Raw genomic sequence first — 13,965 nt, 5'->3', positions numbered from 1 at the left:
GTAAACTCGAATTATTTTATTTAATCTCGTCTTTAAGTTTACACATTATACCAGGATCATTTTTCTTTTTTCTGCATTGTTGTACAGTAGGTTATTCATATTTCTCCATGTGGCGCCTTGAACACCTGCAGACTTGTACAGGCTGTTACAAAAGAAACATTACAGTGCTTCCATACCTCAAATGAGGTATAGAAATTCTTATACATTCAGAAATTTAAAATAAATATTGCAGTCCAGACACATGATCTGAAGACATTAATTCATCAAATTAAGATCAGGAACTTAATCATAAACAAAAGTAAAAAAAAAAAAAAGATCTTTTGAATTCAATATTTTCTAACGTTAGTAGAAAAAAATTCAGACAAGTTGGGGGGGGGGGGGCAGTGCCAATAACTCCGCCTATGAATTTGTCTGTTACAAATATTCTTTCAAATCCTGAAGTCTTTAAACACCACAAGACTTTCATACATATTAAAACTGAACCAACATAATATAATTTCTGTGCAATTTCCTGTTTTCTCACGTTTTTCTAAACCTGATATTAATAGTTATTGCATATAAGTTGTCGAATATATTATGTAGTAATGATGTTCACATTGATATGTTTGTGTGAATTGTTATAAAAAAAAATTGTTTTTTTTTTCAGCTGATTTTGGTGTGTCTGCAAAAAACAAGTTTACCTTGCAGAAGCATGACACGTTTATTGGCACACCTTATTGGATGGCCCCAGAAGTTGTTTTATGTGAAACTTTTAGGGATAATCCATATGATTTCAAGGTGAGTTTCTTTAATAAAAGTACCTCTTAATTTTCTGTATGAGTTATTATGAGTATTCAAAATATATAACATTCATATGGTATTCAGAGACATCATCAAAGATGCCAAATTTTTTCTGCCACATAATTTGAAGTATTATGTCTTCACTTATATATGAGTGTTGCCTGGAAAGTAATGCACTAAATTTTTTTCTCTGCAAATAATTATTCTGTCATCGTAGAAATTATAGATTATATAAAGCAATGTTATGTTGATACACTTTATTTTTCAATACAGTCTCCTTGCGCCAGCAAGACATCTGCCTTTGTTCTGCTCATGTACCATAATATCATGACCCAAATCACGTCAACATCCTCATCTTGCACAGCAAAGGGTATCTTTCGTAGACTAAAATGGTGGAATTTTTAGGGAGCTAGATCAGGACTATCCTGTGAATGGGGTAAAATTGTGAAACCAAGTTTTGTGATCGCTTTTTGGGTTGTTAAATTCATGTGAGGGCGTTCATTGTCACGGTGAAGGAGAATATCAGCATAATTTTTTGTGAGGTTGAACTCCCCAATAATTCCTTTTGAGAAGTCGTGGAAAACAATTTTGATTTCCAGGTCATCTCCTACACATTCTTACTGAGTGTTCTACATATGTAGACATTTTCAATGAATACAAGCCTTTATCATAACTAAAATTATGTCTTAATTTTCTTGTAATCTTAACTTCACAGTGCCATTCCTCTCACTTAAAGCGCGAATTTGGGATTATAGGGTATTGTTTCCTTTATAATTCCAATTTCTCTGGAGAATTTCATTACAAGAACATTGTATATCTTACATAAACATCCTTTGTAAACATTCTCAATAAGCTTTCCACTTCGTGATGTCAAGTATAGTTTATTTCTTCAGGTTGTCATAACATAGCTAGAAGATTCATCATATGGCTAACAGGGCTGTCATAACACATTCACCAGTTGACACAGGCAATCTGTTATGTTAACTGAACAAACTACTTTTCAGTGTATGTAATGTCATAATATGTTTTCAAAGACTTGAAACAAGAAATACTGGACATATAGTTAGTACAAGGAGTTGTTGGTAATATGTTACTATAATCATTATTATTTTAATGATTGTGTTATATATAATAAATATATATTTTTTAGAATGTGATACAGTAAAACCTTGCTAAAACATACCCTCTATAAAAAGGAAACCTGCACAAACGAAAAATAAATTTGGGAACGGAATGATTTCCTATGTAAAATAATACTTTAAAACAGAAAACTGCCTATCACGAAAACGGCACCATTTGAGTAAAAAAAACCTGACTAAAATGGATAATTTTAAGCGTAACTCTTGCTAAATTCTTTCAAACCATTTATAATTTTGCGATAATACTGTATGAAACATGGCATAATTTTTTGTGTGACTGTACATTCAATGATCTGGAAGACTTTGGCTATTCTTTGTCAGGCGTTGTAGGTGAAGCTTCTCTCACCATGCCACTATTCCGTGCTTATTGCCAAGAACTTGGGCAGGCTACTGACCTCCTGTACTGTTACTTCTTCCAACCTTCTTGCATTTTCTTTAATTTATTCTCAGTTTGTGCTAACAAGCCAATACAATGATAAAGGACAGTGGGAGTAGAATAAAACTGTGAATAATTGTAGGGCAGTGTCAATTTAGTTTCACATTTCCGTTTATTTATTCTCAGTTTTGTGTTAATATGTCAATACAGTGTTAAATAATAACAGTGGGAATAAAGTAAAACTGTGCGATTTAATAAAAAAGCGTAGTTGACTAGTTCTATCATGAAAGAGTGGCTTCTTAATTTTAATGGAACAATGAAACGTCAAGGTCGTAAGGTCATACTGTTTTTAGACAATGCTACCTGCCATCCAAGGATTGATTTGTCTAACGTGAAATTAATCTATTTTCCATCAAACACAACTTCAGTTACACAACCGATGGATGTCAGGGTGCAATTTACACTCTGAATTGATGCAGGACGTGAAGGAAATCCTACAACGTTCCCTTCAAAAAAAGGTCGCGGCAGTGTTCTTCCTACAGTCAGCATATTGCAGTAGTCTATTCTTAGTTCTGCCAAAACTCAAGCCTTTGTAAAACGAAAACCTGTGAAAATGGAAAAAAAAATTCTGGAACGATCGCGTTTTGTTTTAGGGAGGTTTTACTGTGCTACAGACACAATGTTATATATTAAATGACCCTTATCATTAGCGTTTAATGATATGTATTATTTATAATATATTATTAAGTGACATATTGTGTAAGTATATACAATATAGTAGCATATTTAACATTTTATAATACTTGGTACTGAACAACATAATTATTTACTATTCAAATACCACTATAAAATAATGTGAAATTGAAGTAAGTTACAGTAATCGGTATAATAATCTGTTGAATCATTCAAGAGGTTTTTCTTCCCTCATAAGTTACTTTATGTTATTTGATAAATCAATATTATTAACCTTAATTTTTTTTTTGGTGTGTGTGTGTGTGTTTGTGTTTGTGTGTTTTTTAATCATTTTTCGCTCATACCGAAATTCATCTCGGCTGGTCATTGTCTTCATCTTTAACTTGAGATTATCTTGATGTTTGTGGTGTGAGATTATTTAGTTTTTGGACCATGTCGTGGTAACACATAGGTTCACCTTTTCTTGCCTTCTCCAATAATGGAGTCATTATGTAGCTCTGAAACATTAGGACAGTGCAAAACCCCAAAAATCTCCCACTACTATCCTTAGATGGTTTAGGCAAAATTTATCGACAGTTGTTGCTCAGATCAAAATTCAGCTCTGTTTGCTGGTCATTGTCTTCATCTTTCGCTTGAGACTATCATAATGTTCGTGTGTGAGATTATTTGGTTTTTGGTCGATATTGTGATAACAGCTTTTCTTGCCTTATCCAATAATGACGTCAATATGTAGCTCTGAAACATTGTGATAGTGCAAAACCCCAAAAATCTCCCACTGCTATCCTTTTTTTTTTTATCATCTTTTATCATCATTACATAGTAATCGATCACTTTCCACTACACATTTATACTGTTGGCACACCCACCTCAGAATAAAATTTTTTACATTGTGTTGGTAGAAGAATCCAAAATCATCTTCGTTGTTTTTATATAGAGACATTTACTTATTTATTTATTTATCTGTTTATTCATTTAATTATTTAGTTATTTATTTCCATCTGTGTGTGCACATGTCTCTGTATGTGAAGCATTGATTTGGTAATTGATGATTACATTTATTTATTTCAGGTTGATGTTTGGTCACTTGGAATAACCTTAATTGAATTTGCTCAAATGGAACCTCCAAATCATGAAATGTCCCCCATGCGAGTGCTTCTAAAAATTCAGAAGTCTGACCCTCCAAAATTGGACCAGCCTTCGAAGTGGTCGAAGGACTTTAATGACTTTATTGCAAAGTGTCTTACCAAGGATCCTAGTCAAAGGCCCACAGCAGACGACCTTCTAACGGTAAGAAACCATGCTTTGTTACACTAAACTATTAATTGCAATTTAATGGAAGTACATCCTATTCTTTTTAGAAAATTTTGGTGTCTAGTTTTTGGTTTGGAACAAGCTGTATAGCTCAATTCTTTTAAATATGTTACGGTGAAGAAATTACATTATATACTGTCTGTGATTGGAATTCGTACCTTGACAGTTTTAGAAAACTGGGAGTAGAAAGAAACGGCCACTTTTAATTGAGTGACAAAGGTAAAAATTGTTGAGTGAAGTAATTAAATGAAAAAGGAAATTTCTTGGACTCTGTGAATTGAAACAGCCAGTATGGTAACAGGTACTGTTTACAGTTTTATTAGTATGTGAGGGGAAGAAGAAATAGTAGCTTCTTAATGACTAGAATGACAAATTCTATTTAATTTTAATTCAGGTATAGAATAACAATAAAAAACCAAATGTATGTTTAACCTACTCACTAATTATTACAAACAAAAATTATGAGCCTACATTAACAAACTCTGTTTACTTTCATAGTTATAAGATGACAAGAGTTCCAAGTTTGTCATGCTAAGGTTTGTTCTCCATTCAGTTAAAACATGGGTGTTTACGAATATCGTCATTACATCACCAAAGGAACAGTCAGCGCTAATTTGCTTGGGTCAACAAGGCATTTTATCCATAATGGCGTGATACTTGTTTATAGTGCGAACATATTTGTTTTGGTAACGTATTTGTTTCAACATATTTGTTTTGGTACTTCGTTAATAAATTGCTGAATGCGGGGGGGGGGGGGGGGGAGAAAGTGTGGGGGGGGGGGGAATAATTGCTTTAATTTGCGATTTTTCGCTAGATGATATAAAATTTCTCAAGTAAAAGTAGAAATTCGCTGATAGAGATAAATTTAAAAAAATTCGCGGGTAGTTGATGTGTCGAAATATATGTAAATATGTTACAAATTACATAAAAACACGTTTCCCATCATTTTGCAATGTTTTTAAATTTTAGCGAGTCGCGAAATTTGAGTGTATCTACAGATTGGTAATGGAGGTATTATTTTTATGATCTCTCACTCATTGGTATATAGTTACCCAACAAAAGAATTTGTTTACCAACTCAGAGGTTCTTCATTATTACGCAGATGGCAGTATTACTAATGAAAAAAGCATTTTCATTAGCAGTAGAGTAGCAGAAGCGTCCTTTAATAGATAAGAGTGGAGTTGATGAATTCAGAGTGCCAAATTATTTGCCCAAATGATTCATGTAATTATTTTGTAGTTTTGATATAGAATGACAGTGCACTTACATTGGAGAATAATGGTTCCTTTCTCGATGGTCTTTTTACTTTTTTCTTTTTCTTCTTCTGCTTTCTTTCTCCCTCACACTCTTTATCCCAAAATTTTGTTTAATATTGAAGAAAATATTTCTTTTAACACTTTTGTAATTTGTATGTTTGTAAACTCTTAAAATTTTTGTGTCATATATTATCATTAAATTAATATAAAGATGTTTTTTTTTTCCAGTTTCCATTTATTAACTGCACTCTAGACTCAAAACCTGTCCGGGATTTGCTTCTTGAGTACAAAGCTGAGGTGGTGGAAGAAGAATTGTTAGATGATGAAGCTGAGGTAAGAGAAACGCTTTCTTTCCATGCTGTCTTCTTTAACTCATTTCGATATATTGTTTTAGTGTCTTACCCTGGTTTTTAAATATCTACTTAAAAAAACTTGTGTGTGATGGCTGATAAATTTTCTTGTTATAATTGTTGAAATCTGTTACCTTTGTCTTACATGAGTCCTGTTCTTCTGTGACTTAATCTTTATTTAGAACTCAACTAAAACAGTTATTCTGTGTCCAATTAAATGTTCGATAGTAAAAGTCTAAGTAGATTTCATTATTTTGTTTTATATTCACACCATACCTGAAAGGATCACGAAAAATCTGCTAAATTAGTTCACAGAATAAAAATTAATGTTGTGTATTTTTTAATATTTGAAACTGAAAATTTACCTCGACATTAATCTTTGTAAGAACTAAAGCATAAAATAGGCCTATATTTATCTAATCTTATAATTACATTTTGTTGGTCTTAACATAACTTATTTTTTTGTCAGTACATAAAAAGTAGAAATTTTTAAGTTATTATGTAATATTTTTCAGTCTCAAAGAGACCACATTAATCTCTAAAATAGAGCCATACTTTGCTAAAATATTCAATTGTAGTGAAACTTAGCACAGTTATTGTTTTTTTTTTTTTTTCAACTAAATTTACATTTGGTATAATATCGTGTGTAAGTCAGTTTAAAATCCTTAAAAACCATTAATTAATTAATTACACAAGTAAATCATTACTCACGAGTTAGGAACTGAACAATAAAACGAAGCACATAATTACAGTAAAACATACTGATTAGGTTTTTAAAATGAATAGACTATTTTGATTTTATTTTTTGGGCTCTGTTTCTGATGTTTCAAATTGTTTTTTTCATTTTGATACAAGTTTTACTAGTCCACTCAGAATTATACTACAATATTGATAATGTCCATTGCTAAATAAATATTGAATAGTACAAATTTAAATTATGTATGCTATGAGAAATAGTCTTAGTTGGTGCATAATTTATTTATCTTAGCTCAGCTCAATTTTATGTGGAAACAAAGTTGCATTGACTGTAATTCGGGGCTGGCGTAAATTGTGGGGAACTTGAATTATGGCTAATGTAAATTCAGAGTAAGAATTTTGATGGGATCATAATAGAATTGAAGGAATCATATATATTGGCAGAAGAAACCTAAATTATAGGAGTGTAAAAGCAGTGTTTGGCAGTATTTTATTGTATATTCTCTTAAATAAATAGACATACTGAAGAAAAACAGACACATGCTGGGAAGTGAAGTATACCGGTACTAAATTGTTTGAAATAAGATTTCTCTCCAAAAGAGAAAGATACTTTTCTTCTGCATAATTATATTCTTAGAAACAGAGAGTTCCGAAAGATGCATCATGTTGTTTTGTAAATGGTACATTTTATAAGGATATTTTACTTGCATAACACAAAAATTATTAAAAAATTAGATGATAAACACTCATAAAATGTAATTTATGTCCTTTGGGAATTGTATGTCCATTGTTCTATGAGAGCGGTGTTCATTGTAATTTGTAACACTTCCTGCATGATTGTAAATTTGTAAATACTGATGTTACTATTCTCCTTAAATATTTTATGGTGCATGATTACTCCTACGTGAGTTGGGCTTAAAATAGTTTGTAGGAGCTCTCAGTACAAGTCGTTGCAATAATAGATAATATGTCCCAGTAATTCAGAACGTGCTACAATGTCTCTGAAAAGAAAGGAGTTGCAACATGAACAAAATTAGTAATTTCGAATTCACTAGAAATAAATGATCAAGTTTTCACATTGTCATTTTTTAACTTTACACTATAACAACTATTACTTTCATACAGGGTAATTCAAAAGGTTGTGATCAAACTGAATGCACTTACAGAGAGGTTGGATTGGAACAATGTTACTCTAGGAAGTAATCCTAAATCATTGTAAGCCTGTGAATGTCAGGAATTACATGATGGTCAACATAACAATGAAGTAATAGTAATTTGTGCAAACATTTAAATAGGAAATATAGTGGAACCCCTTTTTAACGAATCGCTGAGGAATTACTTTTTTTTTCCTTAAAAGGGAGTTTACATAAAATGGGAAGGAAAGACTAAAATAACTAGTACTAACATGTGTTTTTTATACCGAACATAATTATTTAATTAATCCTACAATTATTATTTACAGTAAATGTTGTTATAATATTTTCTAACTCTTCAAATGTTTTTCCATTTGGTTGAATCCAAACTAAACTGAAACTCAGCATTGAAAATTTCTTTTTTCTTCTTCATTATTTCCCATAATGAAGTAGTCGGCAAACCATACTTTTTTTTGCCATGTCCAATAGTGTTATTTGAGGATAGCCTCGACATCCTTTATTATTTCCATTTTCTGTGTAACAGTTGATTTATTCAGTTTTAGTCTCCATTGTAACAAAAAAAAAAAAAAAACTTGGAGACAAGTTCCACAAAGCAAGCAAAGCAGTCACTCTGTGAAAGCAACACAAAGCAAGACCATGAAGAATAATATCGTCACATGACACTGTATTACTATCGATTGAGATGCACTGTTGAATATGTGAATACTATTGATTACCTATTGAAAGTCAAGTCTATATTTCAGGTTTCATTATCACAAAATTCATTTGGAAATTATTCCTTAAGAGTGACATTTTCCTTAAAGCAGGTTTCCTTAAAAACGGGAATTAATTACATTAGTCTTATGGTAATTTGTCTGGGACTTTACAGATTTACGTTAAAACGGGGTTTTACTGTATTACATGAACTTAACAATGTCATATTATACCAAAAGTCGTTTGAAGTGGCAACCACCACATTCAGTGCAGGCATTGTATTGTCTCCTGTTCAGATATTGTTCTCGGTACAGGTGTCCAGCGTTTGTGCCATAAATGAAATTCACATCTTGAAGTTCGAAGGGAACTTGACATTCTCTTCCAAATACCCCAAATATCTCCCAAACCACATGAGATGCTGCAAATATCCTTGCTAAAAGTGTTTCTGGGTCTTCCATCCATGTCTCGTAAATGTCTGCTCCCAAAAGAAGTAATCAAAAGGCATCAAATCAGGGGAGTGGACTGGCCATTCAGTTGGACCTCCTCTTCCAATCCTACCCCAAGAATATGCGTGTGCATTTTCAGCAGCTGTGCCTTGCATAAAGTACATGTCTCGGAGTTCAGAAAATGTGTATCATTCCATTTAAAGATTAGCAAAGAGATTACAAAGCACGAAGACTTCATATACAGAGCGATCCAAAATTCGGGCACATCTTAATAATACGCTCACATATATTTATAAAGAACCTCAAAATCTGTGCTTCATTGGCTGGTCATGATAACATCTTTGTAAAATATTGGAGTGCAAGAGGTCAAATGACTTTATTGTCAAACGCCTGACATTAAAAAACAACAACAACATATTTATAAAGATCGGGCCATGATTGTTTGGCCAAACACCTGCATAGAATTGGAATATATCAGTCCTCAAACTGCCCGTTGTGGAACTCAAACCGAGAAATGGATTCGGAACACCTCAAAATCTGTGCTTCAGTGGCTGACCATGATAATATCTTTGAAAAATATTGGAGTGCAGGAGGTCAAATGACTTTATTGTCAAACGCCTGGCATTAGAAAACAATAACAACATATTTATAAAGATGAATTTTTTACGTTTACTTACATCAGTTTTCACATGAGTTACATCATTTTTCACAATATATGCTGAAAATGCCCCGTTCAGTAATGCATGTACAAACTCTTTTTACCATGTTTGCGGCCACTTTTTGAGCACGCGTACAGTGATGTTGTTATGTTCCTCTTTAGTTCCTCCAAAGTGTGCAGCCTGTTTTTGTATATGCTTCCTTTAAGATAACCCTACAGGCAGAAATCTGAGGATGTCAAATCGAGGGAACGTGGGGGCTAATACTCCTTGAGAAATGATATGCTCATCAAAAAACTCGCGCAAAAATTGCATGGTTTCATTAGATGTGTGACATGTGGCGCTGTCCTGCTGGAATCAACAATCACGTTCATCATTGTCAAGAAGTGCTGATCCATATTCCCTAAAACGACGATTAATCTCGTATGGTCGAATTTGCCACATCCAGATAATTCCTACGAAATTCGTCTACAACACATGTGTAAGAACGACTGGAAAAATAATGTTCAACAATAAAAACTCGTTGCTCGTGGGAAAACGACATGTTTGCCAAGCAATAAACAAAGGACTACTGCAAGTGTCAGTGTATACATACACATCACAATGACGTCTAGGTTTGTTACTGTTAGTACCCATGATGCTATCTAGCAGTAGCTGATAGCACTCTCCAACTGCACTACTCAATATAGACACTATATTTTAATGTGCGCGACTTTTGGATCGTTCTGTATATCTTCAGTTCAACTGCAGTGCACACAACCCACTGGTCTCTGTGCACGAGTAACAGTATGAGATATAATTAGAAAATGATACGCAAGTACTAGTGTATGGTAACAGACTGAAAGTCTCTGTCAACTCATACTGCCTCCTTGCAAACTATGATTGCATCCATACTGTAGTTCCTGACATTACAGTCTTGTATTAACTGAATATTACTTTGGAGACCACGAGTTGCTATTCGAAAATTGTTATATTTCGACTCCTCTATGAGCTTCAGTTTGATCACAACCTTTTGAATCACACTGTATAGTCATTTAATGACTGTTAGTACCTTTCCACCGTCTTTTAGCTTTTGTGAGCATACAGAAATATTTTTAAATTCAAATAGAAAATAAATGATAGGCCGTGTACAAAGCCTAATGATGGAGGTCAGATATTTAATTAATAATCTGATTAATTGCCAGGGATTCTTAATTTACTCGTAAAGATAATGCTTGAACCTTTGTAATTTTTTCAGACAGTAAACAATAAAAATATACAACTTTTCTATATCAGTTTTCTTTCTTAGGTATTACAATGGATACCTCTATATATAATTTTATTTTATTGAACAAACTAATGTGAAAGTAAGTAAATCTATATACTTCATAATAGGCTATAATACACTGTAATACAGAATTCTCAAAACATTGGCTCAGAACTATAAATTCTTAATCATTACATTAATAAGCATGCAGTATTTAACACCATTATTCTTTCTTATCTGCTTAATTTTGATTGATATATTGTTAACTTTAAACATGTTGGTTATTTGCAGCTCGTGATACAACAATAAAGATACAAATAGTTTCTTAAATAAATATTGTTTGAACCTTGCTGAAACATAAAGTATCATTAATAATAATAATAATAATAATAATAATAATAATACTAATAATAATAATAATAATAATAATAATATGTCATTTTGCATTGAGTTAAGAATAATAAGTAAAATATCAACATTATTCTAAAATTAATATTATATTAATACTAAGTATTTGTTGGATCTGCACTTTAACAGTAATAAATATACATAAATTGTATTAATAGACTGTATTATCTACATGCCATTGCAGATTTGTAAGATTTATGTAATAACATCTATGTTAGTAACATATCTACAGTATCTTTTCCAATTCTGGTGTAAGTATTCTTTTGTAGTGATATGCTTAAGTGTGTACATGTGTGTATAACTCATATTTTCTTACCTTATGTTGGCTAAATAAGATGCTGTTACAAGCATCTGAAAACATGTTTCTTCAGAGACAAAATATTAATTGGGAGTAGAATGAGAAAATTTATGTTCTGTTTTCATTCATGTGATAGGAAATTGTTAATGGATTTAAGTATTTTGTATGGAAACTGTAGAAAAAAAATCACTTTTCGAACACAGAGCAGACAAAAATGTAATTATCAATATGCTACCTAACACACCAAGAAACATATGGCTTCAATACGCTGTTCTAGTTTTGTTTATTCTTATGTCGATGGTAATAAATTGTATTATCTTCATGGTACTGAAACTTTAGAAGCAAACTTCGGTTTTTGTGCAGTGGAAATTTTATGTGGAAACAAAGCTGTTTTTGATGATGGTGAGTAAAAAATATTTGCAGAGCTATTGAAAAACATCCCATTATAAACAAACTAAGAAGAATGAATTTTCAGTAGATTTGTTGCCACCTTATCGTTACATATAAACAACATTTATAAACTCTTTAAGATTCTTTCAATTTCAGATACTCTCCAAGAATTCCGTTGGAGTTTACATTCTGATGTAATGTTTAATATCTGCACTCAAAAATACACTAAATAAATTTTATTTAAAATACTAGAGCAGTGACTTTATGTGAGTGAATATTTCATATTTGTATGTTAAAAATGCCTAACATGTAATATTTCCTGTATTACATTGAAGCTTGTGGAGCAGAATAGAAAATTTAAATGGAACTGTACTTGCTTCTACAACAATGTGACATCATTAGAGCCCGGATTTCCATGCACTATCAAATCTTAAAACATGCATTCATGCACTATCATATGACAAAACATGCACAGTGAAGAGAGAAAAAGGTAAAAATATGCACTATCAAAATTGAGTTCTACATTGTATTACATTCTTATTTATTTTTAAACAACGTATTACAACTAATTTCTTAGAAAATTATCTTTCTACGTTACGAGAAGTGACAGGTGCATACTTAAGCTAAGAAATTTGAGACAAAGTGAGTTCGAATTGCATTTTCGCAAGACCATGACCTCATTGGGAATCAAACCCGTGGCCTTCCAACTTTGCAGCGTTACGCCTTAACCACAACACTATCGCACCCCAAAATACACAAGTAGAGGCCTGCTTGTGTCTTTATTACAACAATCACAATAAATTACATCACTGTCAGTCTTTATAAATTTCTTTTCTTTAATCCATTTTGACACAAGATCTCTTCTTGCAGTTCTAACAGGACCTGTAGCAACACTTCACAATTAGACACAAAAGTATACTAAATTGCAGTTTGCAGGCATGCTACTTCTGCCTTCATTTCTTTCAATATTTTGACCTCTCGCTTGTAATGAGTGAGAGTTTGGGGTTGGAAATTGAGGACGTCACTTGAATAAGGGCGTATAGAGAAAATTGTAATTCTGATATAAACTAATTTCAATGTTTGTCAGCTGTCAGGTTGATCATAGTTGTGTCGAAAAAGTATAAATTAACAGCGAAGAAAAACTTTTTCGACACAACTATGATAAACCTGACAGCTGACAAACATTGAAATTAGTTTATATCAGAACTACATTTTGCTCTATATGCCCTTATTCGGGTGACATCCTCAATTTCAGTCTAACAAAAGGAGGATTTAGTGGAAAGTCCAAAGATTAGTTATCAGGTACGATGCCATGAAATCGTATTACCGGTAGCTTTATTTATTTATTTTTATTCTCAATGAACAAATAATGTGAAAATACCAGATTCTACGAAGCAACATTCATAAAAGGCACTAAAGCCAGAAAAAAGGACATTATTAATTTATGTAATGTAGAAGTATTTACAAATGTCATTAACCTTACAATGACCAAAAGCAAACGAAACAGAGAATATACAAAGACAATTGCAAGAGTACAACTGAAAGGTAAATAGTTTAGAAATTCATCATTTTTTCTCTGACCTTCCAGTATCTAGCTGAGAGTGATGAGCAAATTTAAGTGCTCAGCGTTCATGACTTCCAAGGTATTGCAGAGGATACAATATGGACTATACATTATATGCAATATAAATGTCTAAATATGTTCTATTAAATCTGAAATCTTCAAAATATGCATTATGCATGACTTTACTCCCAAAAAAATCCAAAACATGCAAACATGCACGCGAAAAGTACTGTTATTTGGAATTGAAAAGTCATAAAACGAATATTTGCAAAGTTTGAGAAATGTAACAAGCTTATATAAAAATATAGAGTTGCATGAAAATCCGGGCTCTAGACATCATACATGTTGGCTTTGACATTAGTTGGTAGCACTTCTAAGTTGTGTTGGGTAGTAAAATTATGATGAATGTTATTAAAATTCGTTTTTAGAAGTATTAGTTATACACACATAATACAGAGTGAACAGTTGAGAATTTTGTCACCGGCTGGCTTCATCTTGTTGGCAAGTGT

General features: G+C 32.2%; 1 protein-coding gene across 4 annotated transcripts in view; it reads left to right on the top strand.

The window, feature by feature from the left end:
- The window catches only part of Slik (Sterile20-like kinase), a 108,475-nt gene that overhangs the window by 20,762 nt on the left and 73,748 nt on the right, over positions 1–13,965 (top strand). For all 4 annotated transcript variants that reach the window (XM_069821674.1, XM_069821675.1, XM_069821672.1 and 1 more), the window contains exons 5-7: positions 647–777; positions 4,057–4,275; positions 5,784–5,888. In XM_069821674.1, coding sequence (XP_069677775.1) covers positions 647–777; positions 4,057–4,275; positions 5,784–5,888 — 455 coding nt within the window. The remainder of the gene's footprint in view (positions 1–646; positions 778–4,056; positions 4,276–5,783; positions 5,889–13,965) is intronic.

The sequence above is a fragment of the Periplaneta americana genome, chromosome 3, assembly GCF_040183065.1.
Source record: "Periplaneta americana isolate PAMFEO1 chromosome 3, P.americana_PAMFEO1_priV1, whole genome shotgun sequence".
Lineage (NCBI taxonomy): Eukaryota > Metazoa > Arthropoda > Insecta > Blattodea > Blattidae > Periplaneta > Periplaneta americana.
This window is presented reverse-complemented; position numbering and strand designations above follow the sequence as displayed.